General features: G+C 42.2%; 1 protein-coding gene across 2 annotated transcripts in view; it reads right to left on the bottom strand.

Moving 5' to 3' along the window:
- The window catches only part of oxsr1b (oxidative stress responsive kinase 1b), a 52,636-nt gene extending 39,338 nt beyond the window's left edge, over nucleotides 1-13,298 (bottom strand). For both annotated transcript variants that reach the window (XM_053611563.1, XM_053611564.1), the window contains exons 1-2: nucleotides 12,987-13,298; nucleotides 2,993-3,105 (exon numbers count right to left, since the gene is read on the bottom strand). In XM_053611563.1, coding sequence (XP_053467538.1) covers nucleotides 2,993-3,105; nucleotides 12,987-13,056 — 183 coding nt within the window. In that variant the 5' untranslated portion in view covers nucleotides 13,057-13,298. The remainder of the gene's footprint in view (nucleotides 1-2,992; nucleotides 3,106-12,986) is intronic.
- Between the last annotated feature and the right edge of the window lie 4,903 nt (nucleotides 13,299-18,201).

The raw sequence follows: 18,201 nt of genomic DNA, 5'->3' as shown, positions 1-18,201 counted from the left end.
CCATGGTTTGAGTTGTCCTACAGAAACTGGTGACGACCGAGTTGTTTACACGGAAGCCGAACGACACACGACGGACGGCACCTTAAATGGTTAAATCTGGGGGAAACCTATAACTCGCCCAACCCGACTCGTGCTCATAATTAAATAATAATCAGAAAGGTTACATAAAAAATTAGAATATTTTTTTTTTTTTTTTAAATATGGACTCTTCCTCAATGAGAATTCATATTTCAGTCATAATCCTTGTCATAATCCTGACTCGGTGTCCGGCGTTATGTCGAGAAGAAGTACAGAGCGCCACATTGCTTCTGAAGTGCGGCCGAAAGCTCCAGCCCAGCATTTAGCTCACCGCAGAGCCTGCGCACTTTTTTTAGTAGCAATCTGTGTTTAATTTAAAGCTTCCTCTGGGTTTAAGAGGTTGCTCAGCAGGCCATAAAAGTGGAGAATGACAGTGGAGGAGCCCACATACCCACCACCCTCTCAGTTTTCCGTGTGACCTACTTTCCCCACGAATTTCCGAACCTGACCGCAGTCCTCTGTTAGCGAACGCGGAGCTCGGTTCATCCCATCAAAGGCTTGGATCAGGACACGCGTATGAAAGGAAGCCTTTATTGGGAAACAAGACAACCCATGTGCTCGGCGGTTTATGCTGCTGATGGTAACTTTAGTATCTTGTGCTGCTCAGATTGTGAACACCATAAACATGAGCTAATAGCCTAAGTTCGCCGTGCCTCAACGCAGTCATGCTGCTTGTTTAATCCTCGGAGGATCTTTACAGAGCATGTCGTCAACGCTGGAATGGCATGTTTACTACCTTACGAAGATGGCATTCGGGTCCTCGAGAGCAGAAGTTAACGCTGAAGGACCATAACAAGGATGAGCTTCAATAAAAAGTCATGGAGAAAGTCACGTTCAACTCTGGAGGCAGCAGATTTTTTTTTTCCTCCCAGACGCTCCAAACAACAGTTTGAAAACAGTGAGGTCTCCGCCATTTTTTTTGAGAGAGCCCACAGTCCCACCCACTTGGTTCTCCAAAGTTCTCCCAGATGAAAGAAGTAAATATGCATCCGACACGTTCTGCTTCCTTTCCCCTTCAGTGGATTTGGGTTTGACTGACTTAAGCTGAATAGGCAGAAAAGCATAGTTTACAGGTAGCTCTCAGGTAGCTTTCAGGTAGTTTGCATGTAGCTCCTAGGTAGTTTTCAGGTGGCTTTCAGGCGGTTTTCAGGTGGCTTTCAGGCAGTTTTCAGGTGGCTTTCAGGCAGTTTTCAGGTGGCTTTCAGGCAGTTTTCAGGCGGCTTTCAGGCAGTTTTCAGGTGGCTTTCAGGCGGCTTTCAGGCAGTTTTCAGGCGGCTTTCAGGCGGCTTTCAGGCAGTTTTCAGGTGGCTTTCAGGCAGTTTTCAGGTGGCTTTCAGGCGGTTTTCAGGCGGCTTTCAGGCAGTTTTCAGGCAGCTTTCAGGCAGTTTTCAGGTGGCTTTCAGGCAGTTTTCAGGTGGCTTTCAGGCAGTTTTCAGGTGGCTTTCAAGTGGCTTCCGTGGCGTTATAAAAATATACGGTAAGTGTTACCATAGAACTCTTACAGAAGAATTATTTCGTGAGGATGGAAAATAAAACTATTGTATCTTTGTTTTTTACGAGTAACTGGCTGCTTCTTACGGTGAGAAACAGCATGAGGTTTCAAAAAAAGCCAAAATTCAGAAAAGGACCAAAAAACGGTAGAAAGTCGCAGCATCTGTAGCAAGGAAATCTAAAAGAGGAGAACGGAGAATCTCGTGCAGTTTCGAGTCTGACTTGAAACCGAAGATGAACGAATGAACACCGCAAGTCTTTATTTTGCTGTTTATGCGGACACGAAATACTCTGGCAATTATACTCCGTTCTTCTTAATCATTTGCGTCGTTCTTCAGGATTTTTGATGGAAACACATTCACTGACGTTTCGTTTCTGCAGACATTTGTTGTGAACTCTTAAAACCAAACGTTTAAGAATTGTAGCGTGACGCTAATATCATGTCGCCCAACACCGATACCGGTTCACGTCTAACCCGACTCTACTGTACTCGCGCTACACTGTCTTTACAAACAGTCAAACGGAGAGTGAAATTCACTCAGCTCAGTGTTTTTGATAGCTGGTTGTAGGGAGCGAGCAGGTTTAAACATTTCTTTCTAATGAAAAAGTCAAAAGTCAGACGTTTAGAGCTGAACACGAGTCACTGGATTCTGAAAGAGACTGTGGAATAACGAGGTTGTTTTTTTTTTAAATTAATCGTGTACGATCTCCAGCGACATGAACTAGAAAAGCACAAAAGGTCTGTTTTTCTTTTATCGGGTTTTTCTGGGTTTCTCTTACAAAATGTTTTTGACCGGATCAAGTTTGTGAAGCAGAACATATTTAATCCGCAGCTGTCAGAAGATGAAGGTCAGTTCTACAATGCTCGTCTTTGTCCTCTGCCTTTGGAAGGTTGATTCATTCATATACAGTCTGTGATGGAAAAGTGTCTTAGTCACATGCTTCTCTGAGAAAGAGAGAGAGTGGGGGGGGGAGAGAGAGAGAGAGAGGGGGAGAGAGGGAGAGAGTGAGAGAGAGGGAGAGAGTGAGTGAAAGGGAGAGAGAGAGATTGACAGTAAGAATGAGTGAGAGAGTGAGTAAGAGAGAGAGAGTAAGAGATGGAGAGAGTGAGAGAGGTTGAGAGTGAGTGAGAGTGAGAGAGTGAGGGAGAGAGTGAGTGAGAGGGAGAGAGTGAAAGAGAGGGAGAGAGTGAGAGAGCGGGAGAGAGTGAAAGAGAGAGAGGGAGAGTGTGAGAGAGAGGGAGAGATTGACAGTGAGAATGAGTGAGAGAGAGAGTAAGAGAGGGAGAGAGAGAGTGAGAGAGGTATGGCTACAATACTGCTGGACGAGTTCCATGTGTATTTCAGCAAAATTGTGTGTGTGTGTGTGTGAGTGCATGCGTGTGTGTGCGTGAGAGAGAGAGTGTGTACGTGCGCACGTGTACCAGGAGCTCGTCCATGCTGGTCTGGCATTTCTCCAGGTTGATGCGTTTGATGGCGACCTTCTCCTTGCGGGGAACGCAGTAAGCGGCCTGGACGACTGCAGTGGCTCCGCTTCCTGGAACAGAGCGAGGATTCAGGTTAAAGCACAAGTCATACAGTTTACAGTTTCTAAAAATCACGTCCCAACAATTCCTCAAATTTGCATCGCGTCCGTTTTCAAAGCCGATGCGAGAATGGAGACGGGGCGATACCCACTGTCATCACGTTACTGTAATCATGAGCTCGTCGTTACGCCTGATTCACTCCAGCACTCATCAATAATTCATGTCAGAGAGTCAAATCTGGGCTCAGCCACAAGATCGTGTAGCTAGAGAGAGAGAGAGAGAGAGAGAGCGAGCGCGAAAGAGAGACAGAGACAGCGAGAGCGAGAGACAGAGAGAGCGAGAGACAGAGCGAAAGAGAGAGAGCGCGAAAGAGAGACAGAGCGAGTACGAGAGAGAGAGAGAGAGAGAGAGAGGGAGAGCGAGCGAGAGTCCACGTGTTCTGCAGGTCAGTGAATCAGTGCTACACTAAAACACTATCATTCAGTATTTCCTCTAAATATCACATATCAACTTTCATACATTCCCCAAAGACCCCTCCAGACTCCTCCACACTAACCAAACCCTCTGCTTAGCGTTCTGATGCCCAGTCAGCCGCGTACCACAGATTCAAAAATGTCATTAAAATCTCTTCCCTATACAGTTATGCCCAAATGTTTGCATACCCCTGGCAGAATCTGCTACATCTTAATACTGTTAACAAAATAAGACAAATCATAAAAATCCCGTGTAGTTTTATATTTAATGCTGCGTAGAAAATAATGATGACGCTTTCGTTAACGTCTACAAATATTCAGTAAAACATTTGTTTAATAATCACAAAAATTTTAAAAAAGCAACATTGTTATTCATATTAAATACATTTTTAACAACAAAAAGATGAGTACACTATACTACAGGTTCGTGGAGATTACCTTGATGAAGAAAACGTGTAATAATCAATTTTTATTTGGTCACAGAGCTTATTTTCTGCAATAATCCAAAAGTAGATGTTTTAATTATTATTATTAATAATAACTATTTTTGCGGGCAGTCTGTGAGCAAACCTAGATATCATGATACATATCATATATGACAGAAATGCCTTTAAGATTCATAATCATATGATATTTTTGCCATATCGCCTCACCTCATAATCACAGTACCTTTTATAAACACAGCACAGAGCGCTCTTGGGTTGTTTTTTCTTTTTTGTAACGCAAAAACCTAATTTGGTGAGTGATTTAACTGCTGGCTTAAAACGCAGCCGATCGGGTCGCTCAGGATGTCGGACCTCCAGCGGTCGGGTTGCCATGTTTTTTTTTAATTCTTCATCCGCAGATGAAAGAAGTAAGCCTGAACTTGCATAACTCTCAGGAACATGAATATCAGGTTGCTCGACTCCTGGTCCTACGTTCAACTCTAAACCGTCAATCAATCAACCAACCAACCAACCTTTTCTTATCTCAAGACTCTTAGTTTACATTCAAAATACCCCTAATGAAGTCTGCCTCATCCTTGGAAAACAAAAACAAGTCGCACCTTGCAAAGAGCTCGGCTGAACTTGAGACGGGCGGAGATAACTCTGTTTACTCCAGGCGAATGCTGTGGACACTAAAGAAAACGCGGAATGAGGGCTCTTCTGTTCGACTCTGAAACCCCTCGACTGAACGGCAATGTTTCTGAAAACAAAAACAGACTGCTTGGTTCTAGTCCGTTTAGTTCAAAGTTTTCTCGCTTCTAAACATGAATCCAAACTGGTCTATACTGCATTTCTTTTTACTCGGCATTTGCGTATTTTTATTCACATTTAAACATCCTGCACTAATAACACGTTTACCCGAATCAAGTGCCGAATGTTGGACACGTTGTGCGTTCGACGGTCGTAGCTTTGCTTACGTAGCGGAAGAGGGGTGGGGCTACCAGGCACTGACGCTGGATGAGAAAGCATTTTCAATATGGCCGACAACAATCCGGTGGACAAGACATCTTACAAATGGTTAAAGGTCACATTGGCGTAAACGGTAAAATGTAGAAATTCATTTTCGTTGACTGAAGCGGCGTCGCATTACGTGCATTTTATATCATTTCCGGTTAGTACGTCTCGAGTGTTCAGTTTGAGATGCTACGACCCTTCTAAAATTCATGTAACAGAAACGGTGGCGTACATAGTGCATAGTATAAGTACATAGAACGCCATTTCAGACACGACGATCCAGTGTAAAATCTAAATCACTACACTAGCTACGTTTCCATCCGAGTTGCGAATTTAACGTTGGAATCTCGTATTAAATATTTGCGAATAAAGCGGTTTCCATCCTGTGCGTTCAAGAGAACAAAACCGCCACTCCTGGGGAAACTGGCGCAACTCACTCCGCCATTTTTACTTTTCGGAGCTGATTATCCAATCGCACGATTTGTTGAGGCGAAGTCATGTGCCTTTTTTTTTTTTTTTTTTTTTGATGTGCGGCGAGGAACTTATTCGCTTTCCGTCGTAGTTTATTAACAAATACGTGTAAAAAATCCACCTCAAACGAGCACACACTTTTTTTTTTTTTAATGCGGATTTTGGAGATTTTATTTGTGTCTGACGTTTCCATCCAGCGGGGTTTTTTTTTTGGTTCCACACGATATCCCAAAATTCATTCCAAAAACACGTAGATGGAAACGTATATGGGAAGTCCGAATAAACCCTACAAACATTCAACCACTTGTTCTCCAGATATCACGTAAACGAGAATCTGGGACGGCCGGACAACCTGAAAACGCTCAGTGGCGGAGGTGTTAAAAAATAATTATTATTATTATGTATACATATGAATTGATTATCAAAATAATAGCTAATCGCAAAAAAAAACCCTATGAGTTCAATCTAGACTACTTGAAGTGTTGAAGCTGCACAAATAGTTGGGCAAATTAGTCAGATATTTGCGCACATATACGTCACCACCATATAATCCGTTCATTATAAATTAAAAACGCCCGGTGGCATGTATTGAAGTGCTGACTGAGTCGTTAAGAAGCTTTTTAACAGCAGAACCACAGGAAAGAATTGAAATAGAACAAGTACTGCAGCTTAAAGATCAAGCAGCTCTTATCGCCTGTTTGACTGATATGGCCTTAAGCGAATGTCAAACACAGTCAGCGCAAAGCACTTCAATCTTACACGTGACGATTCCAAGGCTTGTTCGTTCAAAAGTCTTCGTGTTCAGCGTCATGTTACAGCGGGACAGTCGGGGGTTATTTGGTGGTTGTTTTTTTCCTTTGGCTGTGGTAAAAACCAGCTTTGGAGGAACACGGTTTTATTGAGGCCTTTTTGGATTCATGGCTTCTAATTCAAATATTTGACTATGATGTTGCTGGGTTACCATGTTGGAGAAGAACGAATGGAAAAGCCAGCTGACGTTATTCGGTTACACCTCAGATGGATGCATTTCCTTGCAGATGTGTTCATCGTCCTGGTCAGCTGGGACGTTTGGATACTTTGTGCTGAAGCTTTACTCTACCGAGTCGATCACGAGAAAACACTAAAACGTGAGAATGGGGGGTGGGGGGGTGATCTCGGTGACATTGATCGTGGCGTGGATGTTGGTGCCAGATTGATGCCGGGTTTGCATAGTTCAGAAATCTCATCCTGGAATTTTCAGCACGCAGAATGGTGCGAAAAACTAAAAACATCCAGCGAGGAGCAGCTCTAAAGGCAGAAGCGGCTTGTTGACGTGAAAGCTTCGAGGAGAATGGCCAGAATTTAAACTATTTACAACGTAGTGCTGTTGAATCATTCAATCGGACCGGTCAGGACGTGTTGATTCGTTTATTATAACAGCAGCTCTTACAATAGTGTCCCCCCCAAGGACAAAAAACACTTTAATGTGCTCATAATTTAAACTGCAGGATTACCTTTTTTCCCCCCAGTGTCATAAACGACTCGTTAAATGATCCGTTCTAAAGGATTCACTCTAAACTCCTCCTTTCAGAGAGCATACTCTGCTCTGATTGGTCAGACGTCCCAGTCTGTTGTGATTGGTCTACCGCTGTCAGCCAGCAGCCGATGAAGACCAGAGGCGGGGTTTTTTGTTAAATACCTACATACAGGAAGTAAAGTCTGGAATCACTAACGACTCGTTTCAGCTGTTCAGAATTGGTTCCTTCTTTTGGGAGTCAATAACTCCATTTGTTGTGCTCTTTGATTTTTGAAACTTTGCAGATTTTAACATTCACAAACAGCTCTATAACACGCTACATGACAGGTAATATTTGAAAAACCATAATAGGTGCACTTTAAACATTTATGGAAGGAGTCTCCAGTGTCAGAGGTAAAGCTGTAGCTTTGGGGGGTTTTGTTTCAGCTCTGGGGAATCTTCAGGACAGAGAACTGACTCTGCACTTTGCATTTTAATTGTAGTGATTTGGAGATATACGAGATATAGATATTTTATATCTATATCACAACAACAACAGCCCAAGCTCACGGCTAGCTTTGGCCTGCGAACGTAAACAAAAGAGCGAGACACATACAAAAAAAAGGAGACGTTGTGTTGTGCCCCGCTCAGCGTTGCCAAGTCTGAATTATTTGTATGCAAATTAGGTTGTGGGCTTTTCTGCATACATTAGCTTCATTGCATTTGTAGATTAAACACTACACTAACCCTTTGTGAGCTGGTCTCCTCTCATACACACTCCTCTATAGTCCGTTCTCAACATTATAATGTGCAACAGCTCTGTATGGGATATACACGTACATTTTATTTAGCGTTATCCTATAAGATATAAGATAAATAACTTGGAAAGATTCTACAAATGCTCTTTATTTGGACTGGTTTTATCTGGCAACCCTTGTTTATCCCCAGGTACCACACAATGAAACACAAGACATGCTACTCGGAACGTAAACGTCTCTAACAGTGAAACGTGCGCAATGGAATATTGATTAGTATAGAAAACAAAATTAATTAAAAACAAGCTGCAGAAATATTTAAAAAAACAAACAAAAAAAACAACAAACATTTTTTTGATAATCATTCTAGTCCAAATATTAAATGAGTAACCAATCAAAAACGATGACATGCTGTGAACCACACATCATTCCCATTTCATTTCTGCATTTATACATCCAAACTGAACCAAACAGTCCATTCATCTTTATTACCGCTTATCCTACTGGGTCACGGGGATCCTGGAGCCTATCCCAGGGAGCATCGGGCACAAGGCGGGGTACACCCTGGACAGGGTGCCAATCCATCGCAGGGCACAATCTCACACACCCATTCATACACTATGGACACTTTGGACATGCCAATCAGCCTACCATGCATGTCTTTGGACTGGAGGAGGTAACCGGAGTACCCGCAGGAAACCCCCGCAGCACGGGGAGAACATGCAAACTCCGCACACACAGGGTAGTGGCGGGAATCGAACCCCCGACCCTGGAGGTGTGAGGCGAAATAAAAATAGAGATATCCAAAATTAATTTAAAAAAAAAACAAAAAAAACAATTCAACTAACAACAAAAAACGTCAGTGATAGTTTTTATTTCGCCTCTAGAGGCCACCGTCGCAACGGACTCAACCGGGAAAAACTATCAATCAATCGGTCAACCTCTAATTTCTAATCCCTGTCTAAACGATGTGAAATGTTTGCGGTCTCAGTTTTTTCTGATCTCGTGGTACATTTTCAAACAATGTGCTGCAAGAGAGCAAAACTAGCCGTGCCCTCTGGGTGGGAGGGGCTCCTTCTGTCTCTCTCTCTCCCTGGCCGGTCGTGGGCGTCCGTGACCTCGTGTATGTGCTTTTCCCCCCGAGCATAGTACGCTGCACTATGACGCAGTTCAAAGAGTTGAAGAGGTTGGGTTCACGTGTCTCGGAGGAAAGACGTGTTTGCCTTCAGCCTTGATGGATGTTAGCCACCATATGACAGGGAGACCTGGCCTGTGGGTGGGAATTAGCCAAGACTCAATCAGCCAAGACTTATCACGGTATACCATTATATCGCGCATCTACAGTGTCCAGGTAACTGTAAGAACAAGGATGAGGGGCATTTCAAGATGAAAACCACCAAAAGTAAAAACTAAAGTAATTAAGCCTCAGATGTGTGTGTGTGCGTGTGTGTGTATTCTTGCCCCGGCTGTGTGTAGTCCACGTGGCCGGAGAAGGACAATGCTACCTCACAGCAGCGGCGCTCAATGACCTCCTTCATGCCCGCTTGCAGCTTTCGTCGCTCCAGATATCAGGCAGCCTCTGTTACATCTCCTCTGCATGCCTCACACAATCCCCACATCATTCCCCAACCTCAGCGAGACATATCGCATTCAGATCCTAATCGCACCAGCTAGCTACATATCCCACAGTCCCGCTGAAGTTTCACCACTGGTCAGAAGGTGTGGAGTCATTTTCAGGAACAGCGGCGCCGACATTAGTTCTGGCTCTAACTCCAATCGCAGGTCTATACTAATACCCTCGGTCTGATACGGTATCGTTTCTATAGTAACAACTTAAAACAGTTGTATGGGTTAAGCTTTCTGTAAGGAGATGATTGTTTAACAGTTTTTTTTGGAAGGAGTCTCCAGTTGTAAGAGTCCTTGGGATGATGGCTTTTGCGGTTTGGGCAATTTGCATCTTATTTTGTCTTCAAGAGAAAGAAGCTTGTGTAACAATGACTGTTTAAGTCTGTTATAAAGGAACTAATGTTAAATGTAACTATAAATGGATAAAAAGTTTCATGCATCATCCATCCATCGATCATGAGGGAGCCTGGAGTCTATCCCAGGGGTCACCCAGGATGGGATGCCATCCATTGCAGGGCACAATCGCACAAACATCCACACACTACGGACGATTATACATGCCAATCAGCCTATAATGCGTGTCTTTGGACTGGGGAGGAAACCGGAGTACCCGGAGGAAACCCCCGACGCACAGGGAGAAAATGCGAACTCTGTGCACACAGGGCGGAGGCAGGATTCGAACCCCCAGCCCCGGAGGTATCACGCAAGCGTGCGAACCACTGACAGTGCATCATTCTTTAATAAATATAAAACGTACAGCCAGTCTACAACTTCGGGGCGGTAACAGTAACTTGTTTCATGTAGGGCTGCATCAAACCGACCCGTTGTTGATTATTTTCCTATAACGGAACGCCCCCGAGCGCTTTAAAAACAGACATCACATCATGATCACTGCTAAGCACGACTAACACATGGCCGCTTCACTCCGCCTGTCAATATGATAAACAAACAAACAAAAGCTTTCAATTTCATTTGGTACAGCAGCACTGAGACTGAGAGAGAGAGAGAGACGCTGCCGAGTCCCGCTGCTCTTGGAGATAGAAATATCAACGTAATAATAACAAGAGCACTCGACCTGGGAAGTAACCAAAACAATGGTTTGTGCTGAGCGTGCTTAAAAGTGAGCACTACGCTCTTCCTCATGTCCTCACGTCCAACTAGGCACAACAACTGGAATGCTAGTTGCTAGTTCTCAAAACTGGAATGCTAGTTGCACCGCCCACTGATAAATGTTACTATGGCAACTGGTAGTAGGAACACCTACTGGCGACCTTTAGAAATAATAATACATCTGTTTAGTGTTAATACAAATTATGAAATACAAAATTGTTTTAAATATTTGTATATAATTTTAAAAATGACCACTGCTGTTTTTTTTATTACACAATTTAATGACCAAGTACAAAATTGTATACACTCCTGGTTAGAGTCCTAGGTTTCACTTGTGAACACTGCATTTGTTGTTAAAAAGGATAAACCAACATGAAGACCAGAGAGCTGCCTACGGGGAGAAAAGCAAGCCACTCTGAAGCTGAGAAAAGACAGAAGGCCAGCTTCCGTTATGTTTTTCCATCGTAATGACATTACGTGTACATGGCATGCCACATGTATCTAGCCACGCCCGTTATAATCGACACAATGGTCATTTGGTGATAGTTAGGTGACACGCAAGGGAAAAACCCGTATTGCACACGATCTCACGAATCTACCGCACAACATGATGAGCACTGTGAGGAAAAGAAAAAAAAAAAGCCATCGAGCAGCAGACTGGTTCGAGCTCAGGGTACACCACTCTTTACAACCGCAGAATAGCAGCTCAGAACGCACAACATCTCGAACCTTCAGGCGGATGGGCTACGACCGGAGAAGGCCCACGTCAGGTTCCACTCCAGTCATCCATTATAACAGGAGCGAATCACCGTATTGGAAGAGATTGGTCTGAAGCTGTCGAGTCTAAGAAAACTTGGCCATTGAATGCAACATTTTTATGCAGTTTAAGGAAGGAAAGAGCGTCACGGTAATGTCCTGCTCTCACACGCAGTTCAACTCACTGGCTGTGTGTCAGCATGGAGGTGGAGTGTATAATCAGGAAGAGTTCAGAGGTATCGGTGGGTCCGCAGCGAACTCTTCACAAACATGAGTTGAGCTTCGAGTGTGTGAGCTGGAGAGGAGCCACATACTGTATAGATACTGCAGAGCTGTCAGGCCACATGGTTCCTAAAGATAACCTCATTATCAGGGGTCTGTTCATTTACCCACCTACACACATATGTATGTGTATATATTTACATACATATGTATGTGTGTGTGTGTGTGTGTGTGTATATATATACACACACACACACACACACACACATGTATATATACATATATGTATGTATATACATATATACACACATACACACACACACACACCTGAGGGTCTGATAGTGTATATATATATGTACCATATTATATGATGGTATAATACAATATTTCAGATTGGACAAATTGAGGGTTGAGGATCATACCTGAGGGTCTGAAAGTGGCTTTCTGGCAGTCCTGGAACTCTCAACGCACAACCGGCGCCAGTATTTACATTTCTGCATTAATTAAAGACCAACATGTCATACTTTTTATCCGTTTACAGTTACATTCAATACTTTGACGCATAGGAGAAACGAGTTCTCTCTGGCATTATCTCACAGCAGGTACTCTCCTACTTGGGTAGGGCTCAACCCAGGTCCTGGATGTCCCCTACTTCATTACACCACTCCCTGAGTCCTACTCCTTATTCCCTAGAAACTGCAAAGTGCATTATGGGTATTCTGTATGCTTAATGATGTGTGGTGGGTCATGAAGCAGCGCACTATGGGATCTGACAAGTGTCTCCTACACCTTCAGAACTACAAAACTGCTCAGACTAGTGCACTGTGTAGTGAACAGGGTTCAGTGTAGGACATGCTGAGTGGGTTTCCTGTCCCTAAACGCCTGAGCTCAATCATGGGAGTTAATAAAGAGTTAGTAAAGGCGTTTTGGCCTTGTCTTGGACAACATGAGCACCCCGTCAGTTCTCCTTGAGAATGTGGTTAGCTATGAATGCTGACAGCTACACACACCCATTAACCCACCTGCTCTGAGAATGAGCATTGTTTGCTAAGCTATCATACCCAAACTCAGTTTAAACACGCCTAGCTAGTTCAACCCGAAACCTGGCTTCATGATAAATCATTTCAGTTACAGTTATGGACACGGACACACACACACACTCTATACACTCATTATGTGCGACGTTAAAGAAATAAATAAAATGTTACTTCCTTTATTTAACAAACAAAACGGCCCCTAAACCGTAGCTAGCTCCCTTGCTAGCAAGCTACCTGGTCACAACCATGGCCGAATCCTAAACGGCGGTCTACTTCCTTTATACATGCACTACATAGGGGAGGATATAACGGCTTCCACGCCACACGTAGTGCACTATGTGTCACGCAGCGAGTCATTTGGGATTTACACCATGTGAAATGCCTCAACTCTATTTCCACACGTAGGCACAAATGTTTAATAAACAGCGTGTACGAATATCTAACGTTAACTGCGTATTCAGCTTAAATGTGTAAACAAATTGTGTGTACATTTTTCCAGGACACTTACCAATGACCTCCTGTAGTTCGTAGTCATCCTTGTTAATGGACCAGGGTTGCGCACTCAGGTCCTCTGACATGGCTTAAATGTTGTGTGAAAGCCGTATTTTCTATTTTAAATACTGCCCGAATCCAAGCTCTCTAGTCTCAGGTGGCTTTCTGAAAACCGATAAATTGCTAACGCAGGCCGTCCAAGCGCTGGTACTTCCCTCAAACAGCGGCTCCCATAGAGCGTCCGCTATCATTCCCCAAAGTTTGGCACTAGCGCCGCGGCCGCCGCCTTCCACATTCCTGCGGAACAGAGACGGAAGCAGTGGGCGGCCATCTTGGGTGTTGACGACACAGATACGGACACAGTTGGCGGCCATGTTTGGTGGGTACAGCTAAAGCGGACGTGGATGGCAGCCATCTTGGGGGTTGTATGACACAGATGGACACAGACGGCGGCCATATTGGGTGAGGAAAAAAGCTTTTAAGACTCGTTAGAAGAACAAGAAGCCAGTATGGGTTAAATATTGGACAAAAATTCGAAGAACGCTGTTCTGTTCAATATTAATTCGCACGATATTGTATGATAAGTGTAAAGGTGTTACATAGCAATACAAGAGAAGCTCTTGTGATCGCAACACCCATCATGGCGGAAATTAAGTTCCAGTTAAGAAGACGTAGACCAGAAGGGGCGCATCATTTACGGCATTATTTTAACGCTATTATGTTTATGCTTTGTTTAGTTTATTGATTTATAAAGCACATTTAAAACAACAGATGTTGAAACCAAAGTGCTGTACAAGAAATATAAAACAGAATTCAAACCAATTAAAAGAGTAAACAAAATATATGTGATATAGACTATAGGCGTTTTATTTTCGCTAATATATTTATTAATACTAAACAAAAAGTCTTTAAAAATGTATTATTTATTTTTTATGTATTTTATTATTTATTATTATCATATCATCCATTTTCAAGGTCTTATGTCTTTTGAAAGTTAAAAAATCCATCTTTGGGACAAATCTTGTAATCATGAATGTGGGTTATTTTGTGTATTTCTATATTTTGTTCAATTTTAGTTGGGAACATTTTTTCAATTTACTATTTTAGTCTTCCCAGACATTTTACACGACCCTTCACTGAGATTACACACGTACTGTTTATTATTCATTCGTGTATTCACAGAAGATTATTCAAAAAAAGTAATACAGTAAAATATAACTAACTCTACAGTAAGATGAATTTGAAAGGTACAGTATTTCTCAGGAAAAGCACTGCATCTTCTGCCAGTTGACGTCTACGCTCTATCACTAATGTGAAACTTTCTGTGTGGAGACATTTTATTTAAATTTCATGGAATCATGGAAGGAGTCTCCAGTGTCAGATACTGTGTAACACTTCAGGATGTACTGTTATAGGAAAAGAATCAACTTCGAGCTGGTAACAATGACTCAGGGCACAACACACACCTGTTGTCATGATTTTCCTTCCTTATGTATTTTGGAAACTTGTTAAAGATGCAGAGTTAAAAGCTGAATGCCATGTGGTACACTGAATCTAGGTTATTTCTATTTCTTATTCTTCTTATTCTCATTCTTATTCTTATTATTCTTCTAATCTTCTTATTCCTATTCTTATTCTTATTAAAGCTTCTTATTCTTATTCTCATCTTATTATTCTTATTCTTATTATTTTTCTTATTCTTATTCTTATCTTCTTCTTCTTCTTCTTCTTATCTTATTATTCTTATTATTCTTATTATTCTTATCCTTATTATTCTTCTTATTCTTAATCTTCTTCTTATTCTCCTTATTCTTATTATTCTTATTAATCTTCTTCTTCTTCTTCTTCTTCTTCTTCTTCTTCTCTTATTATTATTATTATTATTATTATTATTATTATTTAGTCCTTTCTGCTTTGTTTGAATGTTAAATATGTTTGTCCTGACCTTTTTACAGAAACGGTCCTAAAATGTGTGGACTTTGCCAGATATACTGGAAGACTCTTTAATCCAAGTGAGGCAGAATTCAACCCAAGCGCAGAGCTGAGCAGTTGAGGGTAAAGAACCAAACAGTGGCTTTAGGTCAGTGCTGGGATATAAACTCATGACCCTATGGTTTCTAGCAAAGATTTTTAACCGCTGCTGATGAACTTAGGCCGAATTGTTTGCCGCCATCTTGTGGCTTAAATACCGAGACAGCTCTTGAGCCTAAAGTCAATATATTTCCTTATAAGTAGAATAGATGCGAATATACTTTATCTATACACTATATTTATGTGTGCATATAGTGACACATTTGTAGATATAAAGTGAATACATAAGGAATAAAACACTCAGGTGCTGTTGTAAGAAAAAAAATCATTTACAACAGGGCCGTGTGATGCAGCCCGAGTCACTGTTACCAGCCAGAAGTTGATTATTTTCCTATTACAGTACATCTTGAAGTTTTACCCTAACTGTTATACAGTGCTGACACTGGAGACTCCTTCCATACATTTTAAATGCATGTCTCCTCACAGAAAATGTTCATATTAACAACAACATATTTTCTAATTTAGTAGTAGTAGTAGTAGTAGTAGTAATAGTCATAGTAGTAATAGTTCGCCTCACACCACCAGGGTTGGGGGTTCGATTCCTGCCGCTGCCCTATGTGTGTGGAGTTTGCATGTTCTCCCCTGCAGGGGTTTCCCCCGTGTACTCTGGTTTTCTCCCCCAGTCCAAAGTAGGCTGACTGGCCTACCAATATGTATGTGATTATGCCCTGCGATGGACTGGCACCCCGCTTGTGTGCCCGATGCTCCCTGGGATTGGCTCCAGGTTCCCTGTGACCCTGAAGTATAAGCAGTATAGAAAATGGATGGATTAGTAGTAGTAGTAGTGTAGCCAGAATGAATATCAGAGCTCTTGTTATAGAAAATTAATCAACAACTTCGAACCAATCAGATCTGAGAACTCACCAGCTGCTTTGTTTTAAGACTAATATTTCTACAAATTTGAAAAGGTCTGAATCCAAATCTCACATTTCAGTGTGTTAAACGGTTTCTATATTTGTAATGACACACAGTGCAGTTCACTGCAGTTCAGCTGCATGTGTGCAAGAGGAAGTCGATGTATTTCGAGTCCTCTGTGGCCAGGCCAGCTGTTTTGCATAGGCAACTGTTAGCGGTTTTCCACCGTGTTTGTTCCCAGCAGGGCCTTTCATCCTCGTTCTCTTTTCTTTTACCGTGCAAATGAGAGCCATGACTTGCATCAGCTTCTCTTCTTCCTGAATGCCTGTGCATGGCAAAAACGCATCTGCACACGTACTGACAGTGTAATTATTTTTTAAATGTATGAGAGCAAGACATTATACTGATCCAGTGGCTTTGTGTTTAATATTGCATAAGATCCATAAGATCCTACTGGGGGGATAAAAAGAAAGAAAAATATTTTGAATATGTTAACGCATTACTACAGAGAAAATATGCATGCAAATATTACATTTAATATTCTGTTTAGTACCACACTTCAGAAGCTACATAAGATATTAACATGTTTCCCAGAAGACAAAATAATAACACTTTACACGGATCATCCTGTTCAAAAGTTTACACCCCCCGGCTCGTAATGTATCGTGTTGCCTTCTTGTTCATCAGTGAATGTTTGCACCTTTTGTAATAGTCGTGTATGAGACGAGTCCCTCAGTCGTCCTCGGTGTGAAAAGATGGATCTCAACAGATCTCATATAGCCGCTGTTGGAAAGGGGTCAAATATGCAGAAGATGCTGGAAAAGTAAAGAATGTGCAGGACCTGGAGGATTTTTCTGAAGAACAGTGGGCAGTTTAACTGCTCAGGACAAACAAGGGACTCGTGAAGAACTATCACAAAACATCATGTCGTTGATCATCCAGGTGACGACACACAGGATTAAGAATCGAGCGTGTGTAAACTTTTGAACTGGTTCATTTGTGTAAATTCAGTTATTATTGTGTCTGTTGGACTATAATGTAAACATCTGTCAGGTGAAATAGCTTATTCAGGACAGGACTAAATAAAAAACAAATTGCAATTTTTATTACCCCTATTATTATATTTTAAATTATTAGCATTTTTCAGATTCTGCAAGGGGTATGTAAATTTATGAGCATGACTGTATATGGTTGAGTGCAGAAGGTTGCAGTCCCCTGTGTTTTTCAGCCAAGGGGAAATTTAGCATACTTGATCCACCTACCAGCGTGTTTTTGAGGGGGAGGGGGGGGAAGAGGGGGAAACCTGAGAACCCAGAGGAAACCCACACAGACACTGCGAAATTCCACACAGATAGTAACCGGAGTCAGAACAGGACACCCCGGAGGTGTTATGCAGCAACACTACCTAAAGCACCACCATGCCACACCAGATCAAAATTTTCCCTGCACTCTCATTGGCATGCTCTAGTTAAGTAACTCGAATGCTCCTCATTAGGGTATGCTAGCATGTTTGCTTTGTTACTCCTACTTCAAGGCATGAAACATTTAACCAGTCTTAAACTCTCTCTCTACCAGGATTGGGGTTCGATGTTCTTCTCGTGCTTCGGGGGTTTCCTCTGGGTACGCCGGTTTCCTCCCCCAATCCAAAGACATGCGCTGTAGGCTCATTAGCATGTCTAAATTGTCCGTAGTGTGTGAATGTTTGTGTGATTGTTCCCTGCGATGTGTTGGCACCTCGTCCGGGGTGTCCTTGTTACCCGAGTTCCCTGGAATAGGTTCCAGGCTCCCCACGACCCTGTGTAGGATAAACGGTACAGAGCATAGATGCATTGTTTGAGAGCACATGAGGAAAATATTGATCTTTCACAGAGCTGAACAGAACAGGTTAGGAAAGTGTTAGTGTTTAGGGAGAGTGTTGTGAGTGCTGTCAAGTGTGAGAACCGATATCCAGAAACAAAGGCATGAAGCAGAAATATCCGCAAAGCCAAGTGGAAGGAAATTTTACATTCATTTCACATTCAAATGTATCGTGTTCTCATTTCACTATTAATATCTTAAGACAGACAATTTGCCATGTTGTAGACATCTGTAAAGGTAAGCGTGTGCAAGCACTCTTTTTGTTATGTGAGGGAATAAATATGCTCCTGGTACCACCATGGAGCACAAGAGCAGCACCTTTATTTCCTTCTCACACGTCTTTATTTACCTCGATGTAGAATATCAAAGAAAAACCTGAGAAGGGCAAAAATGTTTTGCTATAAACACATTATCACCTCATCTTTTGC

This window comes from Ictalurus furcatus, chromosome 23 (genome assembly GCF_023375685.1).
Source record: "Ictalurus furcatus strain D&B chromosome 23, Billie_1.0, whole genome shotgun sequence".
NCBI lineage: Eukaryota > Metazoa > Chordata > Actinopteri > Siluriformes > Ictaluridae > Ictalurus > Ictalurus furcatus.
The sequence above is the reverse complement of the archived record's forward strand: the minus strand, read 5'-3'. Positions and strand labels throughout refer to the sequence as shown.